This window comes from Ascaphus truei, chromosome 5 (genome assembly GCF_040206685.1).
Source record: "Ascaphus truei isolate aAscTru1 chromosome 5, aAscTru1.hap1, whole genome shotgun sequence".
Taxonomy (NCBI): domain Eukaryota; kingdom Metazoa; phylum Chordata; class Amphibia; order Anura; family Ascaphidae; genus Ascaphus; species Ascaphus truei.
The window spans coordinates 273148065-273169218 of record NC_134487.1 but is presented as its reverse complement, the minus strand read 5'-3'; the positions used below and the strand labels follow the sequence as shown (position 1 = coordinate 273169218).

The window sequence follows — 21154 nt, the reverse complement described above, 5'->3', positions numbered from 1 at the left end:
GCAATACTGGACACATACATGTCCAGTATTACAGTACCTCTCATTTTTTACTGGACATAGTATCCAAATACAGGACAGTCCAGTTCAATACCGGACACCTGGCAACCCTACCTATAGGAAGTAAGTTTCTCAGCAAGCAGAGGGTCGCCAGAGCTGAAATGAATGGGTTCAGTTCCGGAGACCCCCTGCTTCAATCCTATGTAAAAAAAAATATGAAAAAAGGCCACTTTGATTGCTCGTTTCAAGAGTAGAGCATTGCTTTTGGAGACGTCTTTAAAATATACAGTATATCAGTTCATTTACAAAAGGTATCACGTGCTATCGCATTACTCAACCCATTTTTGCACAGTTGTTCGTTGAGTGATCCAGTCTAAAAATCTTGGGACTACTGTACCGGCAACACTCATTCTCATATATATTTTTTTAATAGGAGGACTTAAAACAGAAACAGGAGCACACTAGGACCCTGCAGTGTCCCAAGCTGACTTTCCCAGCTTTTCTTTTGGAGTAGAGGAATTGGGTGGGACCAGCATCCCCAGCTCCCCTTAAACCTGCCAGCGCTGGTCAGATCCAAACAGATGCTACAACTCCTTATTTACTTGGACTCGTCTCTCACTTTGTCTACAGGGAACCTCGCTCTCCCCCGGTGTCTGTGTGTTCATGAAAGTTCAGGGAGAGATTCCAGGGTCCTTCCTGCTCTGGATGAAAACTCCATAGATCTGGCAGCTCTGCAAAAGAAAAAGTTTCGGAGCAATCAGAGACAGAGGCTGTGAATGTGATGCTACTGCGGATAAAATATACTCTCGCTCCGGTTTAACAAAGCAATCACCCTAGAAGATGACCACTACAAGACACTTGGGGGTCTAAGCATTGTCTTCTGCAGAAATAATTCTGGACCCTCTGAACACATTTCTTGAAGACTGTAGAAGATGCTTGAAATATCCAGAAATGAGAAACTGAATGTTTGTTTAGTGTGAACCTTTGCTTGCTTTCGAGAAAATAATTCAGAGACTGGGGGAAAAAAAATACTTTAACCCTTCGTTGCCCAGTTTCAATGTCACATCTGTTCTGGATGTGAATACAGTGGTTACTAGCTCAGCTCTTAAGCTGTGAGGGGCACGTGTTGATGGTAGTGTTCTAAGAAGACCTTCCATGCTGCATTGACCACAAAAAATGATTGTCCTTTGAGTTCTGTATAGAAAGCAAGAGGTTGGCTGTTCCATGGCTGTTCACGCTCTGACAGGTTTCTCACTGGTCAGCCTTCTAAGTTTTGGCTATATGTCTTGGGATTGGGTGAAGCCCACTCTGCTTGAGGACAGTCCCAGGGAAGCGCCAGCGAAACTCCATGCTTCCCCCTCTTCCCGACCCCCACACATAATCTTCATCCTCACCGATGACCAGGGGTTCCATGACGTGGGGTATCACGGCTCAGACATCCAAACCCCAACTCTAGACCGGCTGGCAGCAGAAGGGGTGAAGCTGGAGAACTATTACATACAACCCATCTGCACACCTTCACGCAGTCAGCTTATTACTGGCAGGTAAGGTCACCCCCACTGTACCTGGAGGAAACCCATCCTGGTTCCCCAAAACCAAGTACTGGTATCTAAAACCTTGAAAGTCACCATAGGCTTTATCCCTGTTTCCTAAAGTGTGCAGTATCCCCCCCAAAGTATTCCCATTATAGACTGCTTCATGTTGGTTTTGCGGGGTCTCCAAAAGTAGCTTAGAAATACATTTGTATAATCCAATCTGTATGAAGAAGTGTTAGTTGGAAATGTGTAACAGTATTCTGGATTAATGCATATTCATCATTCATTTGCTGGTGGGGGGTCCAGAACACCCAATATGTTCTCATAAACAACCCCTTTCATGGCAACATCCACCAGTAACATCCCAAGGGCATTAGAAACAGCACTAGCATAATGGACATCAATTCACTTTAGTAGACTTTTGCCATCAGTCTAAAATGGTCAGTAGTGAAGGAAAATGGGTTTCTCCGCAGGAGAGGAAATCGGATAGCTAAATACAGATTTCACAACAAAATACAATGACCCTATTTATTCAATCAATGTACTGTATTAGGATCATTAGGATCCACTGGAGCTAAAGTCTAAGGCCGCGCGTATAGTGCCGGCGACGCGTGACGTCACCCGTCGCCGCAAGCGAAAGTTGTATTTTGCTTTGCGGCGGCAGCGCAGGCGACTAGGCTACTGATTGGTTCAGGGGCCGTCACATGAGGCGACAGCCCCAGAAAAATCAAATATTTACGGCTACCAAAAATCGCGTCGCCCCATCGCTTTGTCGCTATCGCGCTTACTATAAGTGCGTGCACCGGCGACGATGCATTTGTTTTCGGGCGACGTCGCCGTCACTATAAACGCGGCCTAAGCTACAACCCCTTATTATAACACTGTACTGTGTCCTCTCTACTACTATCCGTGCATCGGTTATTCTCTGTCCCTCATGCTCTTTTCGCTGTCCCTTTACTGTCATTCTCTTTATTCCCTCTGCGTGTTCCCACCGCTGTATTCAGAAGAGGATAGGCCTGAAAAGGAGAGGTCAGGAGTCTCTCCAAAATTCAGGCAGAGTTGGCAACGGCCAGCACTGGACTTCCTAGTGGGTCATTTGCCGAAGGTTTAGAGGTAGTGCAAGTGTAAATAAGACCCAATTTGTGTTGCCAACCAGCAATGCCAAGAATGTAACCATCTTGGCTTCCTTCCTGTTAACCCTTGTGACACTGGAGAATGCAGCAATGCTATGAAGCACTAGGTGCTTCAGGGTGCCCCTGGCAAGGACGGCATTAACCCGTTCAGTGCCAGCAGCGTTGCTGGCCCTTCTGACCCTGAAAGGGTTAAAAGAACTCAGAAAGCCAGATGTCTGTGTTCTTGCTGTTCATTCGCCTTTAAGGTATAGGGTTTCTGCAATGCATCCAGACTTCCCCGTGGGAACGACTTCATCCTGATTCCTAGAAAGAGGGTCTGTATGTACCAGAGCGCAGTCATTTTAAGGCATGAACTCGAGCGGGGGGAATCAAAGGGCGGGCACAGAAACAAACACTGTGCACTACAGTTTGGAATTGACTTTTATTTTCATCGAAATCTTGCATAACTCACGGTCTAACTGTTCTTCTTGTGCAATAAAAACAGAGTGAGTTGAATCACTGCAGACTTTTATCTGCTTGTTTGACTAGTGCGAGGATCTTCGGTGGACGGCTGGAGGGAAAGTGGGCATGGCATTTTACTGACCGGGAGCGCATAAAAGGGGACCTCTGTGGCGTTGCAACATCAAGCAGCTCTCCGGTGCTAATCAGGGCCTCAGAGCTGTGACATCCAAAATCACACATTCATATTCCTTGTAGAGCAGGGGTGGCCAACTCCAGTCCTCAAGAGCTACCAACAGGTCAGGTTTTCAGGATATCCCTGCTTCAGCACAGGTGGCTCAGTCAAGATTGAGCCACCTGTGCTGAAGCAGGGATACCCTGAAAACCTAACCTGTTGATCGCTCGAGGACTGGAGTTGGCTACCCCTGTTGTAGAGGAATGTGTTGTACGTAGCTCTGGCAGTGCAGGGGTTAAATATCTGTGATACATGTTGTCACGGTAGACCAGGTCTTTTAACACCATTTATATTGAAGGGCTCGGTCACAAGGCAAAACAAGGCAGTGAAATAAAAGGAGGTTTATTCGGATGAAGGCCTCGGAAACACACAGAAACACAAAGTACAGAGAATATACACACTTACTTTGTGTCTGGGGGTAAAGCTAGGCTTTCCTAGGTGTAAGGTGCCTGCTTCAGCAAAGGCTCACCTTGTTCACTCCAGGTCACTGGAATAAGCCTGGAACAGGTACTTTACTCCTCAGGACCAGGACTCAGCTTTGGCTCAGCCCTGGCACCGCAATGCCCCCGGGAAACCTTACCGGCGCTTCGCTAGACGAGTCCCAAGACGATCTATAAGTCTGAAAAGACTGAGAGAGAGCTAGCTCTGATCTGTGGCAGCCGCTTTTAGAGACTACTGTATCCTATGTGTTAACATGGACAGAGCGTTTCGGCCATTCAGAGCGTGGGAACATGTCCCACCAGCCAATCAGAGCGGGGCTCATCTGGCTGATGATGTCAGAGGCAGGGGGCGTGTTGAGCCAGTTCGGGACGCCCTGTGCGCGGGACATATGTTCTGGCAAATAGGAAAAGCGCCTACAATCGCAATATTTTCCTTAGCCAGCCCATTGCCTCCTGCTGGGCAGGCGCCACTGAGTCTAGCAGACCAGAGTGTCCCCCCCAGAGGGGGTCTCTGTTCTCCAGACCCAGTACTCCACCCTGCCCCGACCACTTAGCACCCCGACACCTCTCAACATCCCGTCTCATCTTTCATCTACGGATTCTATGCAGACTAGCTGGCACCTTAAACATATGCCCAGTCGGACTGCATAGAGCCTTAGGCCGAGTCCATAGACGGACAGGCCGTGCTGAGGCGTGCGGACGCTCCGTGCTGAGCCCCTGCATCCTCAATGAGGATGCCTTGAAAGGGGGCTCACGCGAGCGTCCGCAGGCGTGATGACGAGTTGGAGGTTTCAGCCGAGGGCCAATCTGTTTTTCAGCGCGCTGTCGGCTGAAAACCTCCAATCACAGCACAACAGCGTCAACGTCACGGCGCCGTGACGTCGGCGCCGTGACATTGATGTCAGTGCGTCGCGTGCGATTGGCCCAGCGACGTCACTGCCCCGCCTGCAACCACCTCCCCCCGGCTCCCTTCGCGCACGCTGGCTCACCTGCAAGTCCGTGAAATCGCGCTGACTGAAGCAGGCGAGCCTCAGCGTTAGCGCGCATCCGCTCTCCTCACCCCTATATGGCCCGGGCCTTATAGTAAATGTAACAAACCCCATAAGTCATACTTTATTACATTCACCTTTCTGGGCTGTGCTGCAGCAGGCTACCCTAGTGGTGAGTCACGCTTGCGTTTTCAAGGGGAGGTATTGCCGGGACGACGTGGCTACATGTATCCAAGAATCAGGCAGGATTCCTGAGTACATTTTTAGGGGAACCAACAACTCCGGACCCCAGTCTACTAGGCGCATTATGACAACAATTCCTACGCAACCCCTCCCCCCCCCTTGAAACTCATCCCCTAGCAATCCCTGCATGATTGCATGCCCGGAAAGGTAAAAACACAAAGCATTCTTTTATTACAGGTAACCCATGGTAAAGATACAATGTTACTGGGCCCAAGGGCTAACTCTCTCGGACCCTTATACACAAATCAGGGGTAGCCAAAACCAGGCCAGGTCACACATGTAAACACAGTTTTTGTTAATTCTATCTTTTAAGTTAAAACCAGAGACATAACATAAAACACAGACAAAGCTCGGTGCACATCCAGAAAAACTTATATACGGTACAGTGCCTAAATATACATGTATAAATAACTAATAAATAAAATGGTCTTTTAGTTTAACATTTTGGCCAAATTGTTGTAAGCTCTTGAGCCAAACTTCACGGCAGACCACGTTTCAAGGGTCCCTATACTAATATAAATTCTTAATAACCTGTGCATTGCCAGGAAGAATGATTTATAATAATAAAAGAATTTATATTAGTGTAGGGACCCTTGAAACGTGGTCTGCCGTGAAGTTTGGCTCAAGAGCTTACAACAATTTGGCCAAAATGTTAAACTAAAAGACCATTTTATTTATTAGTTATTTATACATGTATATTTAGGCACTGTACCGTATATAAGTTTTTCTGGATGTGCACCGAGCTTTGTCTGTGTTTTATGTTATGTCTCTGGTTTTAAATACATATTGCCATGCTCAGTAGCACTCCTCTGTGAAACTTATATGCTTATATATATGTTGTGGGTATTTTGGGGGTTCAATTTGAGCTTGTAGGTGTTCTGTGTGTTTTATCTTTTAAGTTAGGCCGCAGAAATAGTTTAATTTCCTGTAATTGAAGACATTTTTTGTGTGTGGTAATAATGAGCATTATATCAGTTTCCTCTCGTAATACATTGAGGGTCATTTATCAAATGTCTGTAGTCAAAACGGGGGCAAAAAAAATGGTACCAATAAATTGTCATTACCAAGCATGACATTCCCATTGAAATGAACGAGATTTTCTTCTTTGATAAATCCAGTGGTTTTGCGCTAGCTTTGCAGCTTGAAGACTTTGATAAATGACACAACTGTTTTTGTCGTTTTGATAAAATGCTGACTTAGCAAGTAGTTAAGTAGTAGTAAAAGAAAAAATTGTATTTTAGGGGTGTTTTCGGAAAGTTTTAGGGTATTGCCCATTCATGTTATTTTCAGAGGCTGTAAGGTTGTGTTTCACCATGGTTCTTTGGTGGAGAAGTCAACTCTCAAGGACTCTGAGAGATGGACACAGAGTCTTGAAGCCTGAACATGGGAGGTCTTGAACACTGAGAGTTGAAAGTAAAATAAATGGAAACGTACAGGACTGACTTGTATCAGCGAGTCTCCATTCACATTTATAAAAGCAATGATGTTAAAAAATGAGTGAGACTGACTCAATATACATGACATTTGAGTACATGTCTACTTCATTCATTTTTCTGTACCTCAGTGTTCCTTACTCGGTCATTTAACTTCACAGTCCAAAAAACTTTACAGATGCTTATTTTTCTAAAAACATACTATTGTTTTATAGTTATTTTTCTATCACTGAAAGCGTTCACAATTTCCAGGTACAATTTCCGGTTCTTACAATCTAATCAGGCCGAAGGCAGAAGGAGACAAAGTGACTTACTGAAGTAGCTGGTTTTGGTATTGGAACTGGGTTCACCCACTTCCCTCTTCCCCTTTCCAAATATATATTAACAAAAAAAAAAAATCTTACCTGAATTGGAGGTCACCTGGATGGAGGGGGGGGGGGGGTCATGGATGAGCTTCAGTGAACTCCCACCAACCAGGGTTTCCCAGTTAGGGTAAGATCTTTTTTTTTTAATATCTATTTGGGGGAACAGGACACAGAGACTCTTTTTGATTCCTCTAGGGCATAACACCACAAAACAAAACACAGTAGGACATGAAATACACTGTAATAGACACTTGCTGTATACAATGTGATGAGGAGGGAGAGGGAGATAGGATTGCATCTTTTGCCAGTCTCATCCCGGCTGGATAGTCAGGGTACTCCTCATGTCCACGTGTTTCTCCTTGCCTGGCTACTTCCGAATCACTTCAACCTAGACGTCCGACTGACTACACTACACGATGACAGAGAAGCACCACAAAAGTTATTTCCCACGCATTTCACATTGCATAGCTTCCTCAGGGAATGGTGGCATCACTGGATTAGTCTCCCCTTACACAGTCAGATGTCTAGGCAGAAGTGACCTGGAAGAGCCAGGTGAAGAGAAACACGTGTACTATCTGTCCCAGATTCTGGCAAAAGACACCATCCTATCTCCCTGTCCCATCGTATACCGTAGGTCAGCGGTGCGCAAACTGGGGGGCGCGCCCCCCAGGGGGGGCGGGAGTTTTGTCTGGGGGGGGCGCGGGCTGTTGCAGAGGCCCCGCGCTTTTCCCCCAGGCATTTAATGCCGGGGTATTGCGCGAGGCCTCTGCAACAAGGAAACTTTCCATGTTTCAGACGCGTCACCATGGCAACGCGGTGTTAAATGACGCCGCGGGTGACGTGACGCGACCCCGGAGCATCATTTGACGCATGTTGAAGGTAGGAGAGGGGGCGTGAGACCGGGGGAAGCCTGGCAGGGGGGGCGCAGCTTAAAAAGTTTGCACTCCACTGCCGTAGGTGGCTGCTACAGTGTATTTCATGATATGACCTGTACAGTATATGGGACAAGGGTTAATACACACAGCTGTCTAGCTGAGTCACCTTTCTCCAGTCATGGACCCTAAAATGACCAGTGGTTGACAAATCACCAAAAAATCTACTCGCCACACAAAAAAATCTATTCGCCACCTAGTACCAAACGTGTGCTGCTTGGGCCAATATTTACTCGACCGGGGGTTAAATCCACTCGCCCGGGGCGAGCAAATGTATAGGTTTGTCGAACACTGAAAATTACTAATATCTCCCCTCAATCTGTCCCAATATACCATCCGTCATGAACAGCACACTTGTGATCACGTGATATATATGCAACAGGCTTAATACACACAGCCAACTCGCTGCCGCCCCACCTTGCTCCTTCGCAAGGTACTGCCAATGAATTAATATTTATGCTACAATAATATCCGTTGCCACCACCAAAGGTAATACTAAAAGATGTACAGAGCCTCTGCTCTCTGCTTATTAAGAAAAACTACTGAATGCAGCAAAATGTTTCCGGAAATGTCATTTACTCTCAACAATGAATGCAACAGTTCAGTCCTAGCCCAAAGTACTGTATTACTTACTGTATCAAAGTTTGGCTTTAATATATAAAAATACAGTGCTTGGATCACAGAAAAAAAAAGATTATTACAAGAACATACAGTTATAATGAATGCAGGCAGTTTCCTAAAATAAAGGAATAACAATAAGAATTCCCTATACCAGGGGTGCGCAAAGTGGGGGACGCGAGATTTTCGGGGGGGGGGGGGCGCGGCTGTTACAGAGGCCCCGCGCTTTCCCAAAGGCATTTAAAATAAATACCGGGGATTGCGCGAGGACTCTATAACTGTGTACTTACCTTGGTTCCAGCGACGCGTCTCCATGGCAACCGGCATCAAATGACGCCGTGGGGTCACGTGGAGGAGACGGGGGCGCATTGAGGTAAGTTTGCGTACCCCTGCCCTCTACGTTACAATGTCATAGGTTCTTCCCAGAGAGGTCACTGGAGTAGAACAGATGAGAATTCACGTGTCTGATCCCAAAACGCACCTAGGCTGAGTTCTGATTGTATAATTCCAGACTTGCATACTATTCTTCCCTCATTGAAAACAACATAAGTCCACCCATATTATCAATCAGCCACTGACATTTTTACGACTTGAAAGGGGAAAAAAAAAACCTTTTTTTTGAACTTTATAGTTTGCTTCAATATATAAAAGGCGTCATAACTTTGTTTCTATAATACTTTGGTCGCGATTATATAGCCGCGAAGGCGCGTGTCGCAAACCAAATGCCTCAATCCTATGAGGCCGTCCATAGAGGGCGCGAGCGATGAGGCGCGACCATATTTTGGACAAACAAATCAATTTGTCTATCCAAGCGACGGCCGAGTCACGTGAAGCGGTTCAGCCAATGAGGGCGAACCAGCTTCGTGACATCACGGCCACGCCTCCCCATCGCCTGGAGCACAGTTTATATTTGCGCGAGCGACAGGCGTATGCACGCGCAGTGACTATAATCTCCATTTTAGACACACACCATCTTCACTGTAGCTTCCGTGCACTCCACATACAGGTACACGCCTCAACATAAAATATGACCACATAACGTCTATGTTGTTTGCAGGAGAAACAGATATCTGTCCTAGGCATCTCCTAATCATCAAGTGTTTGGCACTATTTGATTCGTGTAATCGTAACAGTTACTGGTTGTTATTCTTGTGAATTGAGGTCAGGCACAGAATTGTATATTTAATATCTTTTGATAGGTATGGCTAGTCATGCCCCCTGATACTCTGTAGGACCCCTCCAAGGATGGTTTTCAAGGTACTGTATACATAAGTGTCCTGTTTATTCTAATGTCAATGAAATCATATTTCAATCCCATCTCAGGTAAAAACAGATGTTGACTTGGGATAACATCAGTCCTATACAACACAGGCCTGGTTTGACAGGCAATAATAACAATTCTTGTATTTTTAAGACAATTTGTAACCAATGTTAACCCCTGAAGTGCCAGATTGATGAAATACTTAATATCTCATGATATCACGTCACACTCCATATTACATCCAATGTACTAGAGCGACCCATTCCTTTTTTTTTTGTGTCAGTGAGAATTGTGAGCTAATTTTTGTTTTAATATACAGTACTACTTTTATATTACATTTTGGATGCGGTTGTTCTTTTTTTTGTCTTCGTTTTCCGAGAAATTATATTAAATATAATAATTATTTATTGGAATCATTTAAAATGGTAATTTGAAATATTTGAAGATCTCCCCTTACATGGTTGAAAACCATTCCTAATTGCACTCAGCCTCCAGCAGAAGGGAGGTTAACAGAAAATAGAAAGCAAACCCAGACAGATTGCACTCTTGGCAACACAAACTCCTGTCTATCTGCTATTCCGGATTACACACAGTAGTTACATAGTAGATGAGGCTGAAAAAAAGACATGCAGTATGTCCATCAAGTTCAACCTACGTCCTGGTTGCGACATTGACGTGTGAAAGCCCGGTGCTGTGGTGGGTTTCTCATTTATGAAGTGGGTCCATTTCTTTCTTTTTTTTTTCTACCTTTTCTTTTCCGTTCATTGTCTCTAGTTCTGTCCCTCTCTCATTCCTGGACAAGAGGTAACGTGTTAAGCTCCCTCCTGATCTCAGGGAGTATTACACTGATCTTCTTTTGAAAGCAGGGATCACAGGGGGGCATTTAAAAATGTAACCTTAGTTCTCAAGCTATATTCTTAATGTATTCAGGGACTGTGAATCGGGGGTCGTTACTCCACCTGGAGATATGCATTCTAAAAAGTGCCCAATAAGAATGTTCCTACGTGCCAATCAATCAGTAGTGGCGACATTGTTGGAACCAGCCACTGCATCCCAATGATGGACATTTGTTTTTTTAACTAGACCAAATGATAAAAAATAAATCGTTATGGGTCATTATTTTTTAATTAAGATTGCTGCTCAATTGCTTGCCAGTTGAATCAGACTAAAAAACAGTTTGGTAGCTCTTGAACTGGGGTCTCTCACTTCAGTACCAAGCTATTAACCATGAAGAAGTTCTTTATCTAACCATTTCACTTATGTTGTCCCCTTTGTTGTCCTTTCTTGCGTAGGTATCAGATCCACACTGGGCTCCAACACTCCATCATACGCCCACGGCAGCCAAACTGCTTGCCCCTCCATCAAGTCACGTTGCCTCAGAAACTGCAGGAGGCCGGCTATGCCACCCACATGGTGGGCAAGTGGCACTTGGGCTTCTATAAGAAAGAGTGCCTGCCCACACGTCGTGGCTTTGACACCTTCCTTGGCTCTCTGACAGGCAATGTGGACTATTATAGCTATGACAACTGTGATGGACCCGGGGTGTGCGGCTTTGACCTTCATGAGGGGGAGAATGTGGCTTGGGACCAGGCTGGGCAATACTCCACACTTATGTACTCGCAACGGGTAAGCAACATCCTGGCTTCCCATAGTCCCCAACAGCCTATCTTTATCTATGTGGCTTTCCAGGCCGTACACACACCCCTGCAATCCCCTCGAGAGTATATCTACCCTTACAGAGGAATGGGAAATGTTGCACGGCGCAAATATGCTGCCATGGTAACCTGCATGGACGCGGCTGTGAAGAACATAACCCGGGCATTGAAAAAGTATGGTTACTATGACAACAGCGTAATTGTCTTCTCATCAGACAACGGAGGTCAGACTTTTTCTGGGGGGAGCAACTGGCCACTAAGGGGTCGCAAGGGGACATACTGGGAGGGAGGCGTGAGAGGCCTGGGCTTTGTTCACAGTCCCCTGATCAAAAGGAAGAGGAGGACTAGCCGGGCCCTGCTCCATATCACAGACTGGTACCCCACATTGGTCAAGTTAGCAGGGGGGAATATTTCAGACACAGAGGGGCTGGATGGCTATGACGTGTGGGGATCAATCAGTGAGGGAATGGAATCACCCCGGACTGAGGTCCTGCATAATATCGACCCTTTGTATAACCTTGCTAGGTCAGGGTCCCTAGAGGAGGGGAGGGGTGTGTGGAATACAGCCGTTCAGGCCTCAATAAGAGTCAAAGACTTTAAGTTGTTGACAGGGGATCCAGGTTACAGTGACTGGATACCACCACAGACCCTGACCAACTTCCCCGGCAGCTGGTGGAACCTGGAGCGTCACACAGATGGGGCCCGCAAATCCCTCTGGCTCTTCAACATCACAGCGGACCCATATGAGCGGCATGACTTGTCCTGGCAGAGACCTGATGTGGTTAAGGAGCTCCTGATACGTTTGGCTCACTATAATCGCACTGCCATACCTGTGCGCTACCCTGCTGAGGACCCGAGGGGTAACCCAGATCTGAATGGGGGTGCGTGGGGCCCATGGGCCAGTGAGGACGAGGACGAAGACGAGGAAAATTGGGGAGGAATAGGAGGGCTCCTAAAGAGTACAAACAAGAAGAAGAAATGCAAGATTTGCAAGCTGAGGTCCTTTTTCAGGAAACTCAACACCCGCCTTATGTCTAACCGCATCTGAAAGGGTGACTGAGATACCAACTGTATCCTAAACTCCAGGGAGATGTTATTCCTGCTCTTGTTTTTTTTTTATTACTCCCTTTAAATGCAATGTTTTTTTTGTTCTTTTTAGGACTAAAAAGTCCAGAGTATACTATTAATGCACAATGAATCAGGAAGTCCTCGAGAACAAAATGTGCTTTGGATACGCACAAGGACAAGTACGACAAGGATTAGTGTGCACTATAAATGCAGAATATGTTGAGGATTCTTTAAAAAAAAAAAAAACTTGGACTGCAAGGACCACAGTGCAAAGTAATTACAGAGGATATAGGAGTAAAGCTAATGAGTCTAGAACTTGTTGCAACACAAGGGAACTGGATTGTCTTCCAAGACGACACCTGCAAAGGTTGAGCTTTAAATGAGAGAAATGAGAAAGAGGCACTCACTCCGCGTATTCAAAAACACTCATCATATAGCCATGTACACAGCTCTGTACACGAACACACACCATGCAAGCTACATTATGCTGCACCATGCAACAGCAGCAGTTACACCATGCAATTATATCCAGCTTCCAGTGTTTTCCCAAACATCATTCACATTATATCACACCACACAATTACACACTAAGATAAAAAGAAAAACATCAACCCGCAGACACCACATGCATGTACTATCATTCATGGTGTCATTGCAGCTGTAATTTGAATACCCTTTGTCAGAATGAAAATTCTCACTGCCATGATAAATGACTATTTTATGAGTGTATTGTTTGTCCATGTTTTCTTGGATGTAAGTGTGCAGAAGAGTTTCAGGGAGTTACGTTTACAAATGTAAGAATGATTCTGCCTTTTGCCCGGTGTAGTTGCCTATTGGTACAGCTCAACCCCCTTATAACGCTGTGCTTGGGGTCCAAAGAATCACATCGCGTTATAAGCGGATCGCGTTAGAAATAGCACTATTGATGAACTTTGTTCCTCTATTGAACGCGTTAGAAATAATGTACAATTGTATGCATTGTACAATGAAGTATTTAAGATGCCAAGAATCGTGTTGTAAAGTATTCATAAACACGAAAAGTGGGAGCCACGTTTGCATCGCGTTATAAGCGGATCCGCGTTGTAACGGATCGCGTTATAACGGGGTTGAGCTGTATTTCTGTCATGTGTTACACCGAATTCTCATATTTGCCCTGCACCAACAACTCGATTATTGTACTACTTCCTCACAATTAAAAAGAGCAATATTTGGGGAATAAGGTAAAGGCATGTTTATTCGATTTTCAAGCTAGTTGTCTTGTTTTCTTTTTGACCAGATAGGAGCAGGTCATATAAGTGGGGCACACATCAAGTTGGTTCAATTACCCATCATAATGATAAACCAAGGTCTCTTAAAATCAGGGCAAACTTGATTTAAAAGAGCTTTGCCTTCAACAACATAAAAAAGGACCCCCTGCCCCCGATTCTTACATGGGAAGGAGATGCCGGGTCACGCGGCACGCAGACCAAAAAGAAGCCGCAAGCGATTACCTTTATTTAAACAGACATTACCAAAGCCCAGTTGGGACTGCTAACGGCAGCCCCTTCCGATGAAAGTATATCAGGAAGCAGGGGGTCTCCATAGCTGAAATCAACACGATTCAGCTCTGGAAAAAAAACCCTCCTTCAAACCCCAAAATAAAAAAATAACCCTCCACCCCCAAGAGATAAAGTTACTTTAACTATAGCCTTTAGTAGGTGGCCCCCTTCACGTACATGGAATAGGGTGGAGTATGCCAATGTTGCATCCAATATTGTGTGACTGGCTTCCAGCTACAGTACTTTACTAAAGTCTGCTAGCTGTGAAGCTGGGGCAAAACCAGTGCAAAACACTCATGCTTTTAATGGGATTATTTTGATTATGCTGATTTTTTTTTGCCCCAGTTTTTGCAACTGTGAGACTTTAGTTAATCGGCCCCAAAGTGTTTTATCATTGGGATTGGGAACAGTACGCATGGGACTTGTTTTATTGCTGTGCCGTTTATGATTCCGTGTCTGTGTTGACACTTCTGCCCTCTGCTGGCCATGTGCGGGATCCGATCCCCTGCAAGCCTGACTGAATGAATGTGTGGGCGTTTCTGATGGCTCGCGTGGGTGTTCGTTTAGGTGCTGTGATTGTGTGATTTCATCTCTGTAGGTGCATGTTTTTGTTCCAGTGCATTGTATGGTTGCTTATGTGGGATTTTAGTTACTTGACTTTCGGTTACAATGTATCCATCTATTCATATGGTGTAAAAAGCTATGCGTGTCATTTTATTTGTCATGGGAATGTGATTTTACTGAAGGCGTGTGGAGGTGCGGTATATATGGTGTATGTAAACGTGTTGCAGGTACGGGACTGTATAGTTTTCGGAGTGTGTGGTTTTTCAGATGTAGATGCATTTGTCTACTGGGATGAATTTATCACCACTTCAGTGCTTAGGTGGCCCAGAAAGCATTGCTTTACATGGTGATATATGCCCCACTGCCACTGAATAACTGAATGATATTCAGTTGTTTTATACAACACACACATCTCTATTCACTATTTAAAATTTGTCTTTATTTAATATCTTCATTGTTCTCTCCCCTTCCCCCCTTGTTACTTTCCTGCAAAAAATCACCTTCCCTTGTCTCAATAATGGCTCATGGTAGATATGTCTAGATGTGTCATAGGGAGACAGCTTTGTTTTTCCAGCTTCTAAATCATCGTTAGGATTATTGTCTGAAGACGAGTTTGTTTTGAAAGCAACATCTTCCTTGCAGCCTTCATGACAAATTGCAGACAGTTTACCCAGAACTCTTTGTAGTGCTGTTTATAGCCCACCTGCCTGTTCCAGACGTTGTGCTACTTTGTGTTCTGGTAACAGAATTCTGTACGGATTGCGTGATGCTGTTGATTCTATAACTACTGTATACGGCACAGTTAAATACACAGCATAACTAGGGCATGTCACAATGAAGAACAGATTTCTGTATACATCAAGCAATGCATGTTTGATAAACCCATTCATGTATAACTGTTGAGGGTTCTTCTAGTTACTCTGTAAGGAACATATTTTACACAATGAATACTATGGGGCCTCTTCTTAGCAGCAAAGTCATCGAAGCTCCATGTGGAACACTGTGGCATGACCCCACTGAACGGTTTGTCATTTGTGTTATGACGGTATTCAGAAAGAATTTGAAACCATCTCAAATGGTGAGGTAGGAAAATGCCAATACCGTACGGTGTAGCAGCAAAGTGATCTCGGCTTTTTTCTAAGTTCTCCCCCTGCGATCTTCTCGCATTCTAAGCTGCACAGAGAGAGCCGCCTCTCCCTGCACAGCTCTCACAGGCGATGGCAGTGTTTTTATTTAAATTTTAATGCTTGTTTGCGGGAGCAGGGGGTCTCCGGAGCTGGTATTAATGTGTATCAGCGCCGGAGACTTCCGGCTTCAATCCGATGCAGGAAAAATGCTTTCCCCCCCCCTAAGTCCTGCTCTCAGATACCATCCAGCCACCCTTGGGGCGGCGAGGTGAAATCTTTGAGAAACTCGCTATTCCAGAGCCCCGATGAGAGTCTCGAGGTTACTAGAATAGCGTTATTTTCTCGAAATGGCGATATTTTGATATTTGAAGCTCCCGCTCGATCAGTTTGGCCAGGAGAGAGAACTCGCTGGAAAATTCACTCCCCGTACGGTTTGCCAACTCACCGAGGCTTTCTGAATAGCAAACTTGCAGATTTTGCCAGAACTGCTCAAAATCCTCGATGAGTTGGTTACTGAAGCTACTTGAATAGACTCCTATGGTTCTATCTTCGTAGGCTGTTCGGTTAATGCCAGCTCAGATTTGCTGGCTTCGCAGATGCATAAACTGCTAAGCATATCTATGGGAAAATACTTTAAAAATGATATTTAACCTCTGCTTCATACAAACCTTATATTACTCACTGATGCAAGTGATACTAAGGCAGTCTCAGTTGGCATAAGGTACCTTCTTTACACTACATAGGTTAAAGCAGGGGTGCGCAAATTTTTGGAGCTACACCCCCCCCGGTGTGCCAGCGCTTGCGCCCCCCCTCTCCTGTGATCCGGCATCAAATCCAAATAAATCCAGCACCCCCCAGTTTGCGCACCCCTGGGTTAAAGCAAAGTGGCTCATATATCTAGTCTAAAAGGACATGGGGTGTAGTTGTGGAAATGTCGTTCTAAAGGCTGATAGCGGGGGAAGCTAGCAGCTGAAATTCCCGTTTGTAGGTACTTGGGGATAGGTGTCAAAGTGAAGGCAAGAGGAAAAGGAGGAAGAGGGAGGATATTAAAGGATGTCATATAGATGTTCATTGGAAAAGTGAGCTTCACATACCCTTTTAAGCAGGTAACCCCTGCTTCCCAAGAGTTACCTCCGTAGGGGGTGGCAGTATCTCTGTGGAGTTTAAATGTCTTAAGTCACGTGGGCCCGCAAGGAATGACGTCACAGCTTCCTGTTGGCCCGCGTGAAGCGGGACATTTAAACATTGCTATTTTGTTAGGCACACAAGTTGCAGATACTGGAACCCCCTACGAAGGTAAGTATCTCTGGAAGCAGGGTGTCCCCGGAGCTGAAATGAATGCAGTTCTGCTTCGGAGACCCCCTGCTTCAATCCTATGTAACACATGAAGAAGACATAATGGAAATAAGAGAGGATTAAATTTAATTTGTAATACTTGGTTTAAAAGTTTGCGTGGGTGTCCTGATCATTGTGACTGGTTAATTTCAAGTGCTGGTTGTATTAAGTGTGCAGTTAGAATCAGAAGGAGTTTGAACAAGGAAGGGGTTACACAAGGTATAGTATATTGAAGTACAGTTTATTGTTGGTACTTATAACTTCATATAAAACAAATATATAATCGCCGCGCTTCTCCATGTAAAGAGCATGCAGCTAGTGAAGGAATTGGCCATACAAATGTGCAAAACAGAAAGTGAATCCCTGCGCTTCTCCCTTTGGGATAGCAATCAATGGGGAATATATATATATATGATGTAAATACCTATAAGCAGTGTTCGACAAATCACCCAAAAATCTACTCGCCCAACCAAAAAATCTACTCGCCACCTAGTCCCGCCCCCAACCCTGCCCCTAGTCCCGCCCCCAACCCCGCCCCTAGTCCCGCCCCCAACCCCGCCCCTAGTCCCGCCCCCAACCCCGCTTTAAAATAAAATATATAATTAAAATTAAAATACATTTAATAAATTCCTAGTCAGAACAACATTCGTTTTTGACAAATGTATTTAGTGTGTGTGTGTGTGTGTGTGTGTAAGTGTCGGATCTAGAAATAAAAGCCAGGTGTGGATTAATTAAAATTAATTAATTAAAATTAAAATACATTTAATAAATTCCTAGTCAGAACAACATTCGTTTTTGACAAATGTATTTAGTGTGTGTGTGTGTGTGTGTGTGTGTAAGTGTCGGATCTAGAAATAAAAGCCAGGTGTGGATTACTAGTTTCCTGAACCCCTTAACCAGTGTCTGGACGTCCCCGCTTCACAATATCTAAAGCAGCAATCCCGCCTGGGATCTTACCTGATCCGCAGTCCCTCAATGTCCAGGTACCTCATTCCCGCAATGTTATAAGTTGGAGGGGATGTGTTCCCTACCTGTCTTCTGGGTTAGGGGGGATTCCGATGTCTTCCGTGTGAAGCTTGAGTCAGATCTGGAAGAAAGCAGTATAGGTTATTTTGGTGTAGTATAGGACAGTTAAAATATATAGGGTAAATAAGATATCCAGATACAGAGAGGGGGAGAGAGAGGAAGAGAGAGAGGGGGAGAGAGAGGGAGAGAGAGAGAGGAAGAGAGAGAGAGAGAGAGGAAGAGAGAGAGAGGAAGAGGGAGAGAGAGGAAGAGAGAAAGAGAGAGAGGAAGAGAGAGGGAGAGGAAGAGAGGGAGAGAGAGAAAGGGAGAGAGAGGAAGAGAGGGAGAGAGAGGAAGAGAGGGAGAGAGAGGAAGAGAGAGAGGAGAGAGAGAAAGAGAAAAAAGAGACAGAGGAGGGAGAGAAAAAGAGACAGAGGAGGGAGAGAGAAAAAGAGACAGAGGAGGGAGAGAGAAAAAGAGACAGAGGAGGGAGAGAGAAAAAGAGACAGGAGAGAGAAGGAGACAGAGGGGAGAGAAAGAGAGGGGAGGGAAAGAGAGAGAGGGGAGAAAGAGACCAGAGAGAGGGGAGACGGGGGAGACCAGAGAGAGGGGGGAGACCAGAGAGAGGGGGGAGACCAGAGAGAGGGGGGAGACCAGAGAGAGGGGAGACGGGGGAGACCAGAGAGAGGGGAGACCAGAGAGAGGGGAGACCAGAGAGGGGGAGACCAGAGAGAGGGGAGATGGGGGAGACCAGAGAGAGGGGAGACGGGGGGAGACCAGAGAGAGGGGAGATGGGGGGAGACCAGAGAGAGGGGGGCAGGGGTGACTGACTGACCGGGGCAGGGGTGACTGACTGACCGGGGCAGGGGTGACTGACTGACCGGGGCAGGGGTGACTGACTGACCGGGGCAGGGGTGACTGACTGACCGGGGCAGGGGTGACTGATTGGGGGGGGGGAGGGGAGGTACCTCTGGTGTCACACATACTCCCATACACACATACATACACACACTCCCACATACATACACACACTCCCACGTACATACACACACTCCCACGTACATACACACACTCCCACATACATACACACACTCCCACATACATACACACACTCCCACATACATACACACACTCCCACATACATACACACACTCCCACACACATACACACACACACACACACATATATACACACACACACACACATATATACACACCTATATACACACACACAGGCCGCGACCAGCACCACCACGCTCCCCCGCCCATCTCCTGCTCCGCTCCCACATGAGGGGGCTTCCCCCGCTCCCATCACCCGGCGCGCTCTCTGACGCGGGACCGGGGGGAAGCAGGGGGGGGGGAGCGGGGACATGAGGGGGCATCCCCTGCTCCCATCACCCGGCGCGCTCTCTGACACGGGACCGGGGGGGAAGTGTGGGGGGGGGAACGGGGACATGAGGGGGCATCCCCCGCTCCCATCACCATAACTGCGGGCAGCAGGAGCACCGGGGAGGGGAGGGAGGTGGAGGAAGGCACAGATAATACTTACTGTGTCCTCCATCCTCCATGGGAAAAAAATGGCCGCTCGTTGGGGGCTGGCTCATATAGAGCCTGGCCGCGCGTCCACAAAGCCTGGGAGCGCGCGCCAATCATCTGTCAGGTAGGGGGAGGTTTTTTTTTTTTTTCAGCCAGCGTGAGCAGGGAAATTTCAGCGCGAGCAGGGAAAATTTAAAAAACAAAACACGTGTGCTGCTTGGGCCAATAGTTACTCGCCCGGGGGTTAAATCCACCCGTCCCGGGCGAGTAAATGTATAGGATTGTCGAACACTGCCTATAAGAAAAAAATAGACTTTTGGTATACATCCTTTGATCAAATAATGCCAAGCCTGCTAACCACGTCAAGGTAAGTCTCTATAGGTATTTACACCATATATATATATATATTCCCCATTGATTGCTATCCCAAAGGGAGAAGCGCAGGGATTCACTTTCTGTTTTGCACATTTGTATGGCCAATTCCTTCACTAGCTGCATGCTCTTTACATGGAGAAGCGAAGTGATTATATATTTGTTTTACTTATAACTTCATAGTTGCAATAATGAGCAGGATTGAGAATGCCACTCAATGCACATCTTGCCACATGTGCACTTGGAGCAGCTGTTCCAGGGAGCATACCGCTGTGAGAAGTGTGAGCAGGTGGTCTCTTAAGAGTCAGAAATTGCTGATCTGAAGAGGAAACTTACAATATTGAGGGACATTGACAATTTGAAAGGAGTTTAGTGCTTACTGAGCAGGCCCTTGCTAGTGGTGCAGAGGGTGGCACTGTGTGTAAGGAGCAGGTAGGCAGCTGGGTAACAGGGGAAGCAGGGGCAAGAGGAAGTGGCAGGCCAGTTCTGAGCTGAACCCAATAGATATACCATAGTGAGTGAGGATATTGGGAGTGTCAGGGCAGAAATGGCATGCCTGGGGGAGGCTGATTCATCTAGCAGTCAGGGGAATAGTTCCTCCAGCACAGAGGGGACTGAGGATGCTCAGATAACAAGAAAGATTGTGGTGGTAGGGGACTCCATTATTAGGAAGGTAGATAGGGCAATCTGTTGCCATGACCGCATGAACCGAACAGTTAGTTGTCTCCCGGGTGCTCGGGTTCGGCACATTGCGGATCGGGTAGACAGATTGTTGGGAGGGGCTGGGATTGACCCGGCAGCCTTTGTACACGTTGGCACCAATGACAAAGTTAGAGAAAGATGGAGGGGCTTAAAGAATGATTTAGGGATCTAGGCCAAAAACTTATGCTTCGGGCATGGTGCCTCGGGCCGCGCTGATCCGCGCTCCTGCTCTGCCTCGTCTGCTCAAACTGGAGCTTTTTTGTGTCCTGGCAGGCGAGGCAGTGAGCGCGCTTTGGGGGCGGGGCGGAGGCGGGGCTAGTCCCTCGCTCCCATTGGATGTGAGCGGTCACGTGACCGCTCTTCCGCTCCCCTGAGCGGCAAATTTTAAATTTGCCTGTCTCTTCAAAATACCTGAGCCTCCGCACACATGCGGAAGCGTGCGGATGCGGCTGCTAAAGCCGCGCTAATGACAGATGCAGGGGGTAAGTGCATCTGCTCAGCGCGGCTCAGCACAGCCTACTCTACTATGTCCCAGGCCTTAAGGCAAGGACCTCCAAGGTAGTATTTTCTGAAATTCTACCAGTGCCATGCGCTACCCCAGGGAGGCAGTCAGAGATTAGGGGGGTTAATGCAT

General features: G+C 46.3%; 1 protein-coding gene across 1 annotated transcript; it reads left to right on the top strand.

Annotated features, from left to right (window-relative positions):
• The first annotated feature begins 400 nt into the window (after positions 1-400).
• ARSI (arylsulfatase family member I) lies at positions 401-13558 on the top strand. Its single transcript, XM_075602080.1, has 2 exons — positions 401-1541; positions 10912-13558. Exons 1-2 carry the CDS (start codon positions 1222-1224, stop codon positions 12320-12322), a joined length of 1731 nt encoding a protein of 576 aa, XP_075458195.1. The 5' UTR covers positions 401-1221; the 3' UTR covers positions 12323-13558.
• Positions 13559-21154: the final 7596 nt, after the last annotated feature.